The 18,568-nt window shown below is 39.5% G+C and overlaps 1 protein-coding gene across 1 annotated transcript in view; it reads right to left on the reverse strand.

Moving 5' to 3' along the window:
* Window positions 1-14,224: 14,224 nt before the first annotated feature.
* SPOCK1 (SPARC (osteonectin), cwcv and kazal like domains proteoglycan 1) overlaps window positions 14,225-18,568 on the reverse strand; it is a 533,103-nt gene continuing 528,759 nt past the window's right edge. The window contains exons 10-11 of the mRNA XM_035292114.3: window positions 18,247-18,384; window positions 14,225-17,751 (exon numbers count right to left, since the gene is read on the reverse strand). Coding sequence (XP_035148005.3) covers window positions 17,561-17,751; window positions 18,247-18,384 — 329 coding nt within the window. The 3' untranslated portion in view covers window positions 14,225-17,560. The remainder of the gene's footprint in view (window positions 17,752-18,246; window positions 18,385-18,568) is intronic.

The raw sequence follows: 18,568 nt of genomic DNA on the forward strand, positions 1-18,568 counted from the left end.
GCATTGAATCTATAAATTACTTTGGGCAGTATGGCCATTTTCATGATATTGATTCTTCCTAACCATGAACATGAATGTTTCTCCATCTGTTTGTGTCCTCTCTTATTTCATTGAGCAGTGGTTTGTAGTTCTCCTTGAAGAGGTCCTTTACGTTTCTTGTTAGTTGTATTCCTAGGTATTTTATTCTTTTTGTAGCAATTGTGAATGACAGTTCGTTCTTGATTTGGCTCTCTTTAAGTCTGTTATTGGTGTATAGGAATGCTTATGGTTTTCGCACATTGATTTTGTATCCTGAGACTTTACCGAAGTTGCTTATCAGTTTCAGGAGATTTTGGGCTGAGGCAATGGGATCTTCTAGATATACAATTATGTCATCTACAAATAGAGACAATTTGGCTTCCTCCTTTCCTATTTGAATACCCTTTATTTCTTTTTCTTGCCTGATTGCTCTGGCTAGGACTTCCAGTACTATATTGAATAGGAGTGGTGAAAGAGGGCATCCTTGTCTAGTGCCAGAGTCCAAAGGGAATGCTTCCAGTTTTTGCCCATTCAGTATGATATTGGCTGTTGGTCAAAATAGCTTATATTATTTTGAGATACGTTCCATCAATACCTAGTTTATTGAGGATTTTTTACATAAAGGGCAGTTGAATTTTGTCAAAGGCCTTCTCTGCATCAATTGCATCATTGTTTTTTGTTTTTGTTTATGTGGTGAATTACATTTATAGACTTGCGTATGTTGAACCAGCCTTGCATCCCCGGGATGAATTTTACTTGATCATGGTGGATAAACTTTTTGATGTGCTGTTGCAATTGACTTGCCAGTATTTTACTGAAAATTTTTGTGTCTACGTCCATCATGGATATTGGCCTGAAGTTTTCTTTTCTTGTTGAGTGTATGCCAGGTTTTGGTATCAGGATGATGTTGGTCTCATAAAATGATTTGGGAAGGATTCCCTCTTTTTGGATTGTTTGGAATAGTTTCAGAAGGAATGGTACCAGCTCCTCTTTGTGTGTCTGGTAGAATTCAGCTGTGAACCCATCTGGACCTGGCTTTTTTTATGTGGTAGGCTCTTAATTGCTGCCTCAACTTCAAATCTTGTTATTGGTCTATTCATGGTTTCGACTTCTTCCTGGTTTAGGCTTGGGAGGATGCACTTGTCCAGGAATTTATCCATTTCTTCCAGGTTTACTAGTTCATGTGCATAGAGTTGTTTGTAATATTCTCTGATGATGATTTGAATTTCTGCGGAATCTGTGGTGATATCCCCTTTATCATTTTTTATTGCATCTATTTGGTTATTCTCTCTTTTCTTTTTTAATTAATCTGGCTAGTGGCTTGTCTATTTTGTTGATCTTTTCAAAAAAACAGCTCCTGGATTTATTGTTCTTTTTTTTTAAGGTTTTTTTTTGTGTCTATCTCCTTCAGTTCTGCTCTGATCTTAGTTACTTCTTGCCTTCTGCTAGATTTTGAGTTTTTTTGATCTTGCTCCTCTAGCTCTTTCAATTTTGATGATAGGGTGTCAATTTTGGATCTCTCCCTGCATCTCATGTGGGCACTTATTGCTACATATTTTCCTCTAGAGACTGCTTTAAATGTGTCCCAGAGATTCTGGTATGTTGTGTCTTCCTTCTCATTGGTTTGGAACAACATCTTTATTTCTGCCTTCATTTCATTGTTTATCCAGTCAACATTCAAGAGCCAGTTGTTCAGTTTCCATGAATCTGTGTGGTTCTGAGTTAATTCCTGAGTTCTGAGTTCTAACTTGATTGCACTGTGGTCTGAGAGACTGTTTGTTATGATTTCCATTAGTTTGCATTTGCTGAGTGATTTACTTCCAATTATGTGGTCAATTTTAGAGTGGGTGTGATGTGGTGCTGAGAAAAATGTATATTCTGTGGATTTGGGATGGAGAGTTCTATAAATGTCTATTAGGTTTGCTTGTTCTAGGTCTGAGTTTAAGTCCTGAATATCCTTGTTAATTTTCTGTCTGGTTAATCAGTCTAATATTGACAATGGGGTGTTGAAGTCTCCTACTATTATTATGTGGGAGTCTAAGTCTCTTTGTAAGTCATTGAGAACTTGCCTTATGTATCTGGGTGCTCTTGTATTGGGTGCATATATATTTGGGATCTTTAGCTCTTCTTGTTGCATTGATCCTTTTACCATTATGTAATGTCCTTCTTTGTCTCTTTGTTGCTTTAAAGTCTATGTTATCAGAGACGAGAATTGCAACTCCTGCTTTTTTTTTTTTTTTTTTTTTTGCTCTTCATTTGCTTGGTAATCTTTCTCCATCCCTTTATTTTGAGCCTTTGTGTATACTTGCATGTGAGATAGGTTTCCTGGATACAGCACACCAATGGGGTTTGGATTTTATTCAATTTGCCAGTCTGTGTCTTTTGATTGGGGCATTTAGTCCATTTACATTTAGGGTTAATATTGTTATGTGTGAATTTGATACTGCCATTTTGATGCTAGCTGGCTGTTTTACCCATTAGTTGGTGCAGATTATTCTTTTTTTTGATGCTTTTTAGCATTTGGTATGTTTCTGGAATGGCTGGTACTGTTTGTTTCTTTCTATGTGTAGTGCCTCTTTCAGGAGCTCTTGTAAAGCAGGCCTGGTGGTGACAAAATCTCTGAGTACTTGCTTGTTCACAAAGGATTTTATTTTTCCTTCACTTATGAAGCTCAGTTTGGCTGGATATAAAATTCTGGGTTGAAAGTTCTTTTCTTTAAGGATGTTGAATATTGGCCCCCACTCTCTTCTGGCTTATAGGGTTTCTGCTGAGAGATCTGCTGTAAGGCTGATGGCCTTCCCTTTGTGGGTAACCCGACCTTTCTCTCTGGCTGCCTTTAGCATTTTCTCGTTCATTTCGACCCTGGTGAATCTGACGATTATGTGCCTTGGGGTTGCTCTTCTTGAGGAATATCTTTGTGGTGTTCTCTGTATTTCCAGGACTTGAATATTGGCCTGACTTGCTAGGTTGGGGAAGTTTTCCTGGATAATACCCTGAAGAGTATTTTCCAGCTTGGATTCATTCTCTTTGTCACATTCAGGTACACCTATCAAACATAGATTAGGTCTTTTCACATAGTCCCATATTTCTTGGAGACTTTGTTCGTTCCTTTTTGTGCTTTTTTCTCTAATCTTGCCTTTTCATGTTATTTCATTGAGTTGATCTTTGACCTCTGATATCCTTTCTTCTGCTTGGTCAGTTTGGCTGTTGAAGCTTGTGCGTGCTTCGTGAAGTTTTCATGTTGTGTTTTTCAGCTCCATCAATTCACTCATATTCCTCTCTAAGTTGTCCATTCTTGTTATCATTTCGTCAAATCTTTTTTTCAAGGTTCTTAGTTTCTTTGCATTGAGTTACAACATGTTCTTTTAGCTCACGGAAGTTTCTCATTACCCAGCTTCTGAAGTCTGATTCTGTCATTTCATCACACTCATTCTCCATCCAGCTTTGTTCCCTTGCTGGTGAGGAGTTGTGATCCCTTGTAGGAGGAGAGGTGTTCTGGTTTCGGGTGTTTTCCTCCTTTTTGCTCTGGTTTCTTCCCATCTTTGTGGATTTATCCACCTGTCATCTTTGTAGTTGCTGATTTTCAGATTGGTTCTCTGTGTGGACATCCAGATTGTTGATGATGAAGTTATTTCTGTTTTTTAGTTGTCCTTCTAACAGTCTGGCCCCTCTGCTGTAGGACTGCTGAGGTCTACTCCAGGTTCTGCTTGCCTGGGGATCACCTGCAGCAGCTGCAGAACAGTAAGGGTTGCTACCAGTTGCTTCTTCTGCTATTTTTGTGCCAGAATGATGCCTGCCAAATGTCAATCTGATCAGTCCCTTGCGAGGTGACTCTGGATATACGAGGATCAGGCCGCTGCTTGGGGAGACAGTCTGTCCTTTATAGGAGCTCAAGTGCTGAGCTGTGAGCTCCATTCTTCATTCAGAGCTGCTAGGCAGGTACATTTAAGTCTGCTGCAGCAGAACTCATAAACCCCCCCCACCTTTGTTTTTTTTACCAGGTGCTCTGTCCTGGGGAGTTAGGACTTTATTTATGAGTTTCCCTTGTGCTGCTGCCTTTTTTTTCAGGGCTGCCCTGCCCAGCAAGGAGGCAGCCTAGTCACTGCCTGCCTGCAGAGGCTTTGCTGAGCTGCTGTGGGCTCTGCCCTGCTGCTGCATGAACTTCCCTGCAGTCCTGTTTATATGGGTGTGGTTAGAATTGCCTCGGCAAAGCTGGCCCACCTCTGTAATGGACTCTCTCTGTAGTGGCGGGTTGCCTCCACAATGGCAGGCTGCCTCAGCAATGGTGGACTACCTCTGTAGGGATGGAGTGCCTCGGTAATGGCGGCACTTCCCCACAGAGCTGGACCATCCCAGGTTCAGCTGTGCTTGCCGTGAAACTTTCAACCCAGGGCATTTCCATTGCTGGGGGTTTTTTTGTTTTGTTTTTTGTCAGGGTGGGGAGTGGGACCCGCTGAGCCTGATCACCTCCTGGCTCCCTGCCTCAGAGTCTTTTTTTTTTTTAAGTTGAATGGTTGACTCTCTCCCAGGTGTTCCAGTCGCCTGCTGAAAAGGCACCGGGATCTGTGTGATTTCCTGTGCAGTGACCCACTGTGCCAGCTGAAACAACAGCGCTGCCCAGGAATCTCCTCACCTGGCTCCCTGTTTCTGTCCCGTTTAATCAGATGAATGGGTGACTTTGCCTTCCTAGAGCTTCAATCGCCAGCTTAATAGGGCAACCAGACCAGTGTATTTTGTATGGAAAACCGCCATGCTGGGGCACCAGCAAAATAGCTGCGCCGGCCAAAACAGCCCCACTGGCAACCCATGGGGCTCCTCCACCTGGGAATCTCCTGCGAGCAATAAAGATCTGTCTGGAAATGTGGCGTCCACTCACCCTCTGTGATTTCACTGGGAGCTGCAATCATGAGCTGCTCCTAAACCGCCATCTTGGATTGGGCCTCTTTTGCTGCCTTTGTTAAGTTTCTTCCTAAATATTTTACTCTTTTTGATGCTTTATAAATGGAATTGTTTTCTTAATTCAATTTTTGGAGTTTCATTGTTCTTTAGAAATATAGCTGATTTTTGTATGTTGATTTTGTATTCTGAATCTTTGCTGAATTCATTTATTCTAAGTTTTTTGTGTTTGAAATATTTAGGGTTTTATACATGTGAGATTATGCCATTTGCAAACAGAGTTAATTTTGCTTTTCCTTTCGAATTTGGGTGCTTTTATTTCTCTTGTCTGATTGATCTGGCTAGAACTTCAAGTACTATATTGAATAAGAGTAGTAAAAGCAGACATCCTTGTTTTTATAATCACAAGAGAGAAGCTTTCAGTCTTTTACTATTGAGTATGACATTAGCTAAATGCTTTTCATATATAGCCTTTATAGTTTTCTTCTTTTATTTCTAGTGTTTCTTTTTTTCATGAAAAGGGTCAAATTTTGCCAAGTCAGTTGAAATAATCATGTGTTATTGTTGCTTATTCTTCACTGTAAATGCCAGGTATGTTATACTCTCAAGCACTGTATGTTGAACAACCTGGAATTCTGGGAATAAATTCTGCTTTGGCATGGTTTATAAATTTTTTAATATACTGCTGAATTTAGCTTGCTAGTATTGAAGATTTTTCATGAATATTATTGATATTGGTCTGTAGTGTTCTTGTAGCGTCTTTGGCTTTGGTTTCAAGGCAATATTGGTCTTATAAAATTATATAGGAAGTATTCTGTGAGGAATTTGAGTAAGACTGGTGTTGTTTCTTCTCTAATTGTTTGTTTAAATACACTAGTAAAGCTTTCTGGTCCATAGGTTTTGTTTGTTGAAAAATTTTTGACTACTGATTATGTCTTTTTATTAGTTAGGAGTCTATTCTGATTTTCTGTTTCTTCATGATTCAGTCTTGGTAAGTTGTTTCTCAAAGTTTTTTCATTTCATCTGTTTACCTAGACTATCCAACTTGTTGGCATATAATTGTTCATAGTGTTCTCTTGTAATCCTTCTTATTTATATATAATCTGTAGCAATACCTCCCACTTTCTGATTTGAATAATGTAGGTCATGTCTTTTTCTTAATTAAAGCTTTGTCAATTTTGTTCATTTTCTCAACAAATAAATTTTTGGTTTTGTTTATTTTTATGAATTATTCCTCTGTTTTATTTGTCCCTACCTTAATCTATATAATTTTCATCCTTTTGTTAGCTTTGGCTTTATTTTGCCCTTCTTTTTCTAATTCCTTATGGTTAAAGTTTTAAAGTTAGGTTGTTGATTTGAGATTGTTCTTTTTTTTTTTCCCACCCCTTTCACCCCCCACCTGCTGAGACAGTTTTTCTTTTTAAATGTAAACATTTAGAGCAGTCAGTTTCTCTCTCCTAGTACTGGTATTGCTGTATCCCACAGGTTTTGGGTTGCTTTCATTGTATTTGTCTCAAGATACTTCCTAGTTTCCTTTGTGATTACTTTTTTAACCTACTGGTTGTTTGGGAGTGTATTGTTTAATTTTCCCACATTTGTAAGTTTTCTCATCCAAGTACGAACTAGGCCCAACCCTGTTTAGCTTCTGAGATCACATGAGATTGGCTGTGTTCAGGGTGCTATGGCTGTAGGTTCACATGTTCACAAATCTAGTTTTCTTTCTGTTATTGATTTCTAGTTTCATTTACTGTGTTAAAAAAATACTTTGTGTGATTTCTGCCTTTTAAAATACATACAATTTAACATCAAAAACAATAAGGCTTGTTTCATGGCATAATATATGGTCTGTCCTAGAAAATATTTCATATATACTTGAGAAAAATGTATATTCTAATCTTACTGAGAGAAGTGTTCTGTATATGTATATTAGGTCCAATTGGTTTATAGTGTTGTTCAAGTTCTCTGTTTCCTCATTGATCTTCTGTCTGGAATTTGGGGTTGAAGTCTCCAACTATTATTGCAGAGCTGTCCGTTTCTCCATTCAAGTCAATTTGCTTCGTGTATTTTGGAGATGTGATTTTTGGTGCATACATGTGTATAATTGTTCTGTCATCTTGGTGAATTGACCCTTTTAACATTATACAATGTCCTTCTGGGTCTCTTGCAATCGTTTTTTATGTAAACTTCATTTTGTCTAACATCAATATATCCATCCCTGTTCTCTTGTGGTTCATAATAATATTTACATGGAATATCTTTTTCTGTTCTTTCATTTTCAACCATTTGTGTCCTTAGATATAAAGCAGAGCCTCTTGTACAGGGCATAGAGTTAGATCATATTTTTATTTGTCCATTCTACCAATCTATAACTTTTGACTAAAAAGTTTAGTCTATTTAATTATTAATAGGAAAAACTTACTCTTGCCATCTTGTTGTTTTCTGTGTGTATTAGAAATTTTTGTGGGTTTTTTTTTTGTTGTTGTTGTTCCTCATTTCCTCCATTACTGTCCTCATTTGGAGTGTGTGTGTGTGTGTGTGTGTGTGTGTGTGTGTGTGTGTGTGTGTTTTGGTCACAGTCTCACTGTTGCCCAGGCTGGAGTGCAGTGGCAAGATCCCAGCTCACTGCAACATCTGCCCCATGGGTTCAAGTGATTCTCCTGCCTCAGTCTCCTGAGAAGCTGGGATTACAGGCATGCATCATGCCCAGCTAATTTTTGTAGAGAGGGGTTTTGCTATATTGGCCAGGCTGATCTTGAACTCCTGACCTCAAGGGATCCACCTGCCTCAGCTTCCCACAGTGATGGGATTACAGGCATGAGCCACAATGCCTGGCCATATTTAGTTGATTTTTTTGTAGTCACATGTCTTGATTCCCTTCTCATTTCCATTTGCATATATTCTATAGATTTATTTTGTGGTTGCTATGAAAATTATATCTTAAAGTTATAACAATCTATTTTTAATTGGTAATCAATTGCATACAGAAATTCTACTTCCTTACAGCTCCACCCCCCTCAACTTTGTTTTTGTTATAAATTACATCTTTATAAATTGTGTACAGATTACAACAATTTATAATTATAATTTGTTCATTTGTCTTTTAAATCCCATAGAAGTTGCAAACTATTATGAACCAAAATTATAATAGTAGTGGTTTTTATGTTTGGCTACATATTTACCTTTACCTTTAAGGAACTTATATCTTTGTATATCTCTGAGTTACTGTTCAGCATCCTTTCATTTCAACTTGAAGGAATCAATTTAGCATTTTTTATACAGCAGGTCTGGTGGTACAGAAATTCATTAGTTTTATTTACCTAGGAATGTATTGATTTTTCCCTCATTTTCTAAGTACATTTGTACTGGATAGAGAATTCTTGACATATTTTTTTTCTTTCCACACTTCAAATATCATTTCATTCCTTCCTGGTCTCCAAGGTTTCTACTGAGAAACTGGCTTATAATTTATTGGGGCTCCTTTTTATTTGATGGGTCACTTTTCCCTTGCTGCTTTCAAGATTCTCTCTTTGGCTTTGACTTTCAACAGTTTAATTATGTGTTTTGGTGTGGATCTCCTTGGGTTTATGTCACTTAAAGTTCACTGAGCTGTTTGGATTTGTAATGTTAGGACTCTCCTCAAACTTGAGACATTTTCAACTTTAATTTTTCACAAGGAATCCCTGTATACCTTTCTCTCTTCTTCTTCTGGAATCTTCTTAATGTGTATATTGGTCCATCTTATGGTGTCTCAGAAGTTCCTTAACTTCTACTTGTTTTTCTTCTTTTATCTTTCTGTTCCTCAAACTTGTTAATTTCAAATGTCCTATTTACAAGTTCTCTGATTTTCCTCTACCTGCTCAAATATACTGTTAAACTCTTCTAGTGAATTCATAATTATTGTATTTTTCAGCTCCAGAATGTCTATTCCCTTGCTTTCTATAATTTACATTTCTTTGTTCATATTTCTATTTTGTTCATATATCATTTTCCTTATTTCCTTGAGTTTTTGGTTCATGTTTTCTTTAGCTGTTCTATCAAGAAAAGGTCTCACTGTCATCCAGGCTGTAGAGCAGTGGCGATCAGGGTTCACTGTGGTATTAAACCCCTGAGCTTAACCAATCCTCCCACTTTAGCCTCCCAAGTAGCTGGGACTATAGGCATGTGCCTTAATGCTTGGCTCCTTTAGCTCTTTGAACATATATATAATAGTTGTTTTAAACTCTTTGTCTAGTATGTCCTCTGCTTCTTCAGGGAAAACTTGCCACTTTGCTTTTTCTGTTTTTCTGTTGCATTGTATACTTTGTGACTTTTTGTTACAAATTGAGCATTTGAAAAAACATCCATCTCTTTCAGTCTTTGCAGACTGTCACTATTTCAGGGCAGTCCTTTGCTAATTAACTAGTCAAGTATGAGTCTCAGAATCAGCCCAAGGTGAGATCTTAAAGTGTTCTCATGCATTGGGCCTGAGTATGTATCTTGCCTGGGCCTATGTGCGCCTTTTTTATTTCTATGTGCATGGCTGCATTACGGTGTTTTAACTTCCCAAAGAATCTTAACCCAGCTTCTCTTCAGAACCTTAGATGACTTATTGTATGCCTCTACCAAAACCTCTTGCTCCAGGCATCTGTAGGCCTGTAGTCCTCCTGGAGCTTTGATGGGTAGTGCCTATTGCTTTTTTCAACCTGAGATTCAAGTTAGGTGGAACAGAGACTAGCCCTATAGGAAGTATCCAGAGAAGTTATAACTTTGCAAATAAGGTGTTCTCTGTTACCTCTGATTCAGTAACTGAACTGCTACCTCCTCCAGACCAAGAACCTTCCTTGAACCAGAGGGAACAGAGAAGACCTACTATTATGAATGTGACCTTCTCTTGATTAAGTGTTAACTTTATTGCTGTAGACCTTTAACATATTTACAGAGCTCCTTTAGGGTTATTTTAATCAGTTTGTAGTTAGTTTTGTTTTTCATCTGTTTGTTTGTTTGGTGTTTCTATAGGGAGAATGAAGGCTTAGAACTTCTCTAGTCCACCATTTTGCATCATATCTTGCTTTCAAAGGGCTCATGTTTGATGAGTCAATTGAACATGTGAACTGGCCAACTGCTATGCTGAGGGATATGCATAGGGTGCATAGAACCAAAGGAATCCCTGGTTCTAGGAGTAATCTAGAAGGATTTATAGAGGAGAAATAATACTAGTAAATAGACCAGCAGGAGCACTGATAGAAAGCTTGAGAAGAGTGGAGATACTTGGGGAAAAGCATTTGAGAAGTGAAGAATATAAGAGAACAAAGAAGTGCAAAGAACCAATTACAAAAGAGGCTGTTTTCCAAGGCATTTAGTTCAGATTTGGGCCTGAAGGTGACGGGAAACCTTGAAATTAACTAGACAATGATATGATCAGATTTGTCTTTGAGAATAAATGACTCCAGCAGCAGTGGCATGTAGGACAGATTTGAGTTAGGCAAGGATGAAGCAGGGTCACTACTTAAGAAACTCTTTGGATGGTTGAGACAGATGGCAATGGTCAGAACCATGGCAATCGTGCTGGGACAGAGAGAAATAGGTATTTAGAGGAATTAACAGAATTTAGTGACTTATTACAGGTTGGGAGTGGGAGAGAATGGCATAGATAGTGGTTCCATTTCTGAAGCTAAGAGCTGTTGGAGGAGGCAGTTTAAAGAGGAACCTGATGACTTTTTATATCATTGATTTTTGAATCCACAAGATGTTAGGGTGTATTGCTTCATCATTTTTTTTAAAAAGTGAAACTTAGAGATGAGGCTGATGACCTCATTGGCCATGTGCCCCATCCCAGTTCTTCCCTCAGAGGTTACCACTCCTACCAGGTTGATGTGTATCTTTTCAGGACTTGTTCTGTGCATTTCCATACCTACACTAAGAAAATGGAGAGTATCAGTTTTCAGATATCTAACTTACATATTTTATACTTCATATGTCATCTGATTTTTCCCCATACAACCAATATTTTATAGGTTTTTCCAAGTCAGTGCATATAAGCTACTTCATCCTTTTTAATTGCTACAAAGTATTCCACGGAATAGCCTCACCCAGTGTCCCCACTGATTAGTATTTAGCTTTTTTCCAAGTTTCCTGTTCTAACAAGTGGATATATTTTACATATAACTTTATAAATTAGTGTAATGTTTGTTTCTCCAGAAGTAGTTATTGAAAACTGGAATTACTAAGTCCTAGGGTGTACACTCTTATTTTTGGTAGCTGTTGCCAAATCACCCTCCACAAAGCTCTTCTGATTATACAGCATACAAGAGTGCTCCTTACCCTGTACACTCATCAATACTTGCTGTGATCAAGATTCTTTTCTGAATGATAATATATCACTGCTTTAATTTGCATTTCTCTGATCACGGGTGAGATCAGGTATAGTTTCACTGCCATTTGTGTCTTCTATAAATTGCTTGTTTTATCTTTTGCCCATCAATCTCTTGGGCTGTATTTTTCTTATTAAATTTTTATATATATGTATGTTGTAATATATACATATGTGTGTGTGCGTGTTTATATATATATCTCATCCTCCATATGTTTTTTGTCACCTATGTCTTTTTTAGTATCATTATTTTTGATGGCGGCAAATTTATTCATCTCCATTTGGCTCATGTGTGCTAGGACTTAAGAAAAACCTTGCCAACTCCTATTGTCATAAGTATATTCCTTATATATTTCATTCTGTCATTTGGATTTTTAAAATTTGAAATTGAGGTGTCAGTGAAAAATTCAAGTAGAATTATCCAAATAGCAGGTGATTGTTTCAGAATGGAAGAGAAATCAAAACCTATACTTGAGATACATATTGAGGGCATCTCAGAATGGAGGAGATTTTTAAAACCATAGACAAAGATAAGCCTGTCCAAAGATGACAGCATGTAAAATTAAAAGTGGGATGGGGATGCAGATCTGAGGTGTACCCATAATAACAGAACTGGCTGAAGAAAAGAATATACAGGAGACCTAAAAGAAATGTCCAGAAAGGCAGGAGGAAAGCCAGGCAATGATGGATAAAAAGAACCAAGAAAGGCAAGTTTTAACAAAGATTCAGTAGCTACTGCCCTCAACATCAACCGTCCTCCGCTTTTTTTTGAGACAGGAAGTCACTTCGTCATCCAGGCTGGAGTGCAGTGGTACCATCATGGCTTACTGCAGCTTTGACCTCCCAGGCTCAAGTGATCCTTCCACTTCAGCTTCTGAAGGAGCTTGGACTACAGGCACATGTCACTGTGCCCAGCTAATGTTTTTAGAAGGGGTGGGGTGTATTTTTTTTTGAGATGGAATTTCATTCACCCTGTTGCCCAGGCTGGAGTTCAGTGGTATGATCCTGGCTCAATGCAACCCCCCACCCGCTGGATGTAAGCAATTGTTCTGCCTCGGCCTCCTGAGTAGCTGAAGTTACAGGTGCCTGACACCACACCCAGTTAATTTTTGTGTTTTTAGTGGAGACACAGTTGCACTATGTTGCCAAGGCTGGTCTCAAACTCCTGGGCTTAAAAGATCTGTCCTCCCAGCCTCCCAAAGTCCTGGGGATACGGGTGTGAGCCACCACGTCCAGCCTCCACCTAGTTTTTTCAACAATTATTTGTTTGTCTTGTTCAAGGTGGTAACAACTTTTTCAAGCAGGTACCAGATCTCACTCACTTTTATATTCCTAGAACTGAGTATGTTTCCTGCCCATGGTAGCATCCATCCATCCAACAGAGTGAAATCTACATCTACCAATTAATCTATAAACGTTCGTTGAATGAATAAATTTTTTTAAATCTCTCTTTTAAGTCAATATATCAAAGCAAATCTTACCATTAAGAAATTTGAGAAAGTAGTGTGAACTTTATGGTCAGCTCTGTAACCAAAGCTGGAGAACTGGCTTCCAATTGTTCTTGCGTTAGTCTTGGCCTTCAACAAACTAATATGGCATCCATGACAGTGGATGGGGGTTTACCTGCTGATTTGAGAGGAATTTGAAGTGTGTTCACAAATGCCAACAATTCTTTAATGTGCCCTTAACTACCTCGGAGACATCACATTGGCCCTTGTTCTCCTGACATTGGTTATTTTGTGGATTTATGAAATACCTTTTCTTGAACTGTCAATCTGTAAACTGTCTGTAAAATCTAGTCCAGAGGGTAAAGGAGTGGAATTATTCATAAGACAGTTTCTACCTCAGCTCATGGCAAAATTACTCACTCAGGGTATAATTAAGTCATAGACACACTGGCCCAAATGTGGCTAGAGGGAAAAGGGAAATAATTCCCATACCAATTTGGATGCTTTCTGACTTTCTGATGTTTGACAAGGGTCTGGTGTATTCCTGAACAGAGGGGACCCTAGGGTCCCCATAAAGGGAAGAGAGGTGGGTTGTGTTTTATTTTTCAGAGAATTAGAGAATAACTGGCTGGGGAGGGAAGGGATAAGAACAGAGTTTAAAAACTTTAAGGCTGTAAACAGGATGACAAGAGTGAAATCTGATAGGTAAGGAGTGAAGTTGGAGCCTTAGAGAGGCAAAGGCCGCCAAAAGGAGGACTCAGGTGAGTGGTTCTAGACCAGCCGTCTCCAACTTTTTTGGCACCAGGGATGGGTTTCATGGAAGACAATTTTTCCATGAACCTCAGGGTGAGGGAGATCGTTTCAGGATGATTCAAGCACATTACATTTATTGTGTACTTTATTATTACAGTTTAATATAAAATGACATAATTCTACAACTCACCATAATATAGAATCAGTGGAAGCCCTAAGCTTGTTTTCCTGCAACTAGATAGTCCCATCTGGGGGTGATGGGAGATAGTGACACATCATCAGGCATTAGATTCTCATAAGGAGTATGCAGCCTATGTATCTGGTGCGCACAGTTCACAAGAGGGTTTGCACTTGTTTGAGAATCTAATGCCACCGCTGATCTGACAGGAGGTGGGGCTCAGGCAGTCATGTATGTGACGGGGAGTGGCTATAAATACAGAGGAAGCTTCACTTGCTCACCTGCTGCTCACCTCCTGCTCTGCAGCCAGGTTCCTAACAGGCCATGGACCAGTACTGGTCTGTGGCCCAGGGTTTGGGGACCCCTGTTCTAGACTGAGCAGGCATAGGGCATGCATGTGCCAGGGGTGCTGCAGGTACCAGGCCAGACTACCTGAAGGCAGACCTCTCTACCACAATCAGAAGTCCTGACAGAGCCTTGTTGGTTATCCTCTTTTGTCTGCTCATATCGTTCTGTAGTGATTCATGTGGGATGTGCGTGCTGAATGCACATCCTGCCCAGTGAATTACAAACACTCAGATGTTGCAGACAAAGTAAAATTTATTGAGACAGACAGAAATGCACCTACTCAGGACTACAGTTAAGCATTTACTATTAACCAAAGAGTTGTGTTCACATTCCAGATAAGTCTACGTGGAAAAGCATTCAGAATTTTCTAGGTTTTTGCTACGTCACTATTTCATCTACAATAGGGACAACAAACTGACACTCAGGATTAGATGGGCTCTCATTACAATGCTACACATTTAACAGGGACAAACATCAGTGACTTTGAGAAAAAGGTATATAAAAAGACCAAAACCACCCACTGCAGAACGGGCTCTTGGATGTTACTGTACAGTGTGGTCAAGGTAACAAGAAGAAAAAATGCGAGTGGAGGGGGCAGACCTGGACAGACACGTTGTCATTTGCTACTGCAGGTAAGAAAATGGGCATAAAGTAGAAGAAACAAGATACAAAACCTCCAACTCAGTGTTAAGGTATTCTCATGCCTAGAATATTGGTAGAAACAATAATACATTCAGATGGCAAACTACCAACCATGGTGGAACAAAATTCTGGGTTTTAATTTGGATGCCAAGGAAATTGTATTAAAAGAGCTGTTAATGAAATAAGAATGAAGCGATTCACTAAGAACTTTTCAAAAGGGAGTTAGCAAAGGTTCAGCTTAATACTTGTATCAGACAAGGGACTGGATTATCATGATACTATTTTTTAATCAGTATTTTATGTGTACTTGGTCACCGTACAAGTGACTCCTTGTCACTGGTACCAGTGGGCTTTTGGGGGGTCTCTTTCCAAAAAGAAGAAAGCAAACATTCTACTTCTAAGGATAAGGTAACTCATTCTTAGTACTCATGGAAAGTATTAAAGGTCTTTTAAAAATCTAATGCTGTCATGTCAAAGTGAGGCATGAAAAGTATTATTAAAGTGGCTCCATCAATTTGGGGGTTCTGGTTTGAGGAGGGCTTTGTATTTAATATTTTAATGAATTGAAATATCTTCTTAGGATGTCTCTGAAAATGTCATCTCATTACCATACTGGGAATGATCTATTGAGCACTCTTCTCCATCATTAAGTTAATGCTAAGGATCTTTAAGTGTCATCTTAATTCAATACATCTTAATTTGATACTTGTCATAAGATAATCAGGCAAATTAAAATTATTGGTTCACCCTGCTCCTAGAAGTTTTTCTAAGTGAAATCAATTTTTCAATTTCAATTTGTTTTCTTGTACATTTGCCTAAGCTCAGAGGAGATAGTAACAATGGTTTTCTTTGATGATCTAAACTGAGATTTTAAAATGTCTTGATTTTTAATATACTTTAATTTTATTGCAATTAAGCACCTGTTTTCTAAATTACCTCAGTTTTGTTCAAGAAAGAAAAAAATACTGAAACAAAGGTGATGGAGTTGAGATCCCAATACAGAGCTTGCCTATGGTCTGTCTCTCTCTGGGGAAAGTAAGTATAAAACCTCAGGGTTATTTACGAAGCCAAAGGACTTTGCTATATCAAGTATGTTCATTGCCTATCTAGGACCAACTAATGCCACTTTATGCAGCCAATGTAAGGATTGGAACATGCTGATTTAAGGTGGGTTGGTACATCCAAATGGTTAGTTTGGGGTGGGGGACTGGTCAGCTGCCACTATGATGTTTTGGCTGAACATATTTCTTGCTTGAGTTCATGTGGCTTTTGTGCGGACAGACTGAAGTTCATGTGGGAAGGCAAGAGACAGACATATGGGCCAGAGAGCCTTGCTTGGGTGGCTGATTCTGATTAGGGCATCCTGGTAGATGAAAGCCAGGTAAGGCAGGAGCTTATGGACTGGTACAGAGTGAAATGGGGAACTTTAGAGACTAGTCTTTGGTACTTGTCTTGGGTCAGCTGGATAGGGAGAGAAATTCTAAGGAATGTAGAGATGATGACTCTACCAAATTTGGAACTAGACTCCAGTGAGTTTAGTTAAAACAAACACTATGGTGAAGAACTTTCTTCATCAGTATCTTGTAACTTACGGGGAGTGAGAGGGGGACAGAATTTGCTCTTAAAAACCCAGGGTTTGCTTCCATGTGCTATTATGATATTCTTTGTAGGCCTCCATTTGGGATTCTTTGAGTGGTTAAAAAAAAATCTGTACAGCTTTTGTGCCCTTATGATTTGTCAGTATAAAGGGAGTAAAAGCAAAACATTGAGTTCAGAATTAGAAATTTTCTTCTTTTAAGGAACACCATGGTACTCTCCTCTCAGAGAACAGGGGATATGTGTGCATGCCTTAGAAAAAGCCCTTGAGTAGGTAAGGAAGGAAGGAACCTATGGCAGACAGGATGGCTACAGCCAAGGGTGCTTGGAGCAGAAATGAAAGAGATGGCTTGTGCAGCGGCCCATGTCATGTGGGAGTCACATGGCTTCTGTGAGAAAAGTGATTTAGGCAGACGGAGGTTTTTTCTCAATCAGAGGCTTTCGGTAACTGCCGATGCACAGAGAAGAGACCTCCGCAGCCTGCAGGCTACAAGTGCCAACTGTTAGTGCAAAAAAGGACTTTGATACAAATTTCTTATTCCAGAAATTTCGTTCCAGGTCTGGACAAGCTGACAAATTTATGATTGTTTCTCAAGTGAATTTTTAAGATAGTCAAACACTTTTTCCGAGAGGTATGTGTGTGTGTGCAAAGAACACACACAGTCTTTCTATACATGCATGCGTATTTATGCATGTACAGAGAAGTATCCAGACACCAATTTTTAATAAAATGAATTCCCCAAAGGGAGTCTTAACTGAATTAAGGCTGTTGTTTATAGGAAGCCAGATATAACTATGTGAAAAAATGAATTTTTAATAATAAACACCAGGAGTAATAATAAGGGACGGGGGGAAAGGTACAGTGTGGTATGTGTGTGTTTATTTTCTTTTCTTTTTCACAACATCTACAGGACACAAGAAAAGCACTTAGACACTGTAAGGCTGGGAACCATGCTGTAGCAACCCACCAGTGTGGGTAACCAAAAGGGTCTTTGACGTTTAAGAGGGTGGGGGCTCCCTGCACTGTCAGAATTCCACATAAATCACATGCTTGTTGGAAAAATATCACAGGAGGGAAGGAGGCTCTAGTTAATCAGCCATTTCCCTATCCAAAAAATAAACAGCAACAAAACACAACACTCTTTCTCCCATACAAACATATGCAAAATCAGAATCCTCTGGGAACAAGCAGTTGTCTTCCAAACCTTAGGTCGGGTATAGAGAGCAACAATGGAGAAGAGACCTTGGTGCCTTGGAGTCTCAGATACAAATGCAGGAATAGGATGTGACTTGCAATTTTGTGCAAAACTTGTGTCCTCTTTCTTGTGGGCACTACCATATGTACCCGACCTCATCCTCTTTGTCGTCGTCCTCGTCCTCATCATCCTCTGTCACGGCTCGGGTGTGCATCCTCAGCTTCCCATCTTTGTCCTTTGGTCCCAGCTCCCGCTCATCTTCTAGGTCATCCAGCAGGACCACGGAGCCGCCACTGCCAAAATCTCCTGAGGTTTCCTGCTCCTCTTCTGAAAGATTCAAGCATTGAGGTTAGTTTCCACTTATACCACATGTCCCATGTCAGCAGTTTTCCCTTTGCATGTGACTTAACTGTAGGGTAAAACCAAGCAGTTTACTTTCTGATCACGGAAACATCCCTGCCCCACTGAGGTCAATCTACAGGGCACAGATTACAAACTATGTTCTCATAAGAGCCATAGAATTCTTGAGATGCTCCTACCTTCCCAGGAGTTTACAACCCTAAATGAGAAGTGAAAGCAGCTGAAGTCGCTCTTTGCCTGCAGCAGTTCGGTCTAACTCCCTTCTCTGGTCATAGTGAGTTCCTGCCACTTGCCAAGCTAGCTACATGTGAGTTGATGTGATTTCAGGGTTACTATATCTCCATTGTAAACTCAATATAGACTGGAGTTATCTCTCGTCATCCTTCTGTGGAGATCCTTACACAGTGAGAACCCACAGTTCAGCCAGGTCATTGTGGGGCTGCAGAAGGAGGGCCTACTCACCACAGCTTACAGCACCCTGTTTCCTGGAGCCAGCCAACTCATTCCCATACTTGTCCACACACCAGCACTGCCCTGTGCTGCCATGGCACTGTGTGGCTTTGTAATAGCCCTCCTCATTACACCGAGGTATGAAGGCCCCTGGGGGAACAAAAAGTACAACTTTAATCAGAGATGTGCAGAGATACTCAGGGTTAATGCCCCTCAACACAGGAAAGAGGGCTCACATGTCAAAATATCTGCTGCAGGGCCAGCAGCAGAGGATAGGGATGGTTGGCTATTACTTAGTCAAGATTACAGGGCCCTTAACCTTTGGGAGCCCAAA

This window comes from Callithrix jacchus, chromosome 2 (genome assembly GCF_049354715.1).
Source record: "Callithrix jacchus isolate 240 chromosome 2, calJac240_pri, whole genome shotgun sequence".
Taxonomy (NCBI): domain Eukaryota; kingdom Metazoa; phylum Chordata; class Mammalia; order Primates; family Cebidae; genus Callithrix; species Callithrix jacchus.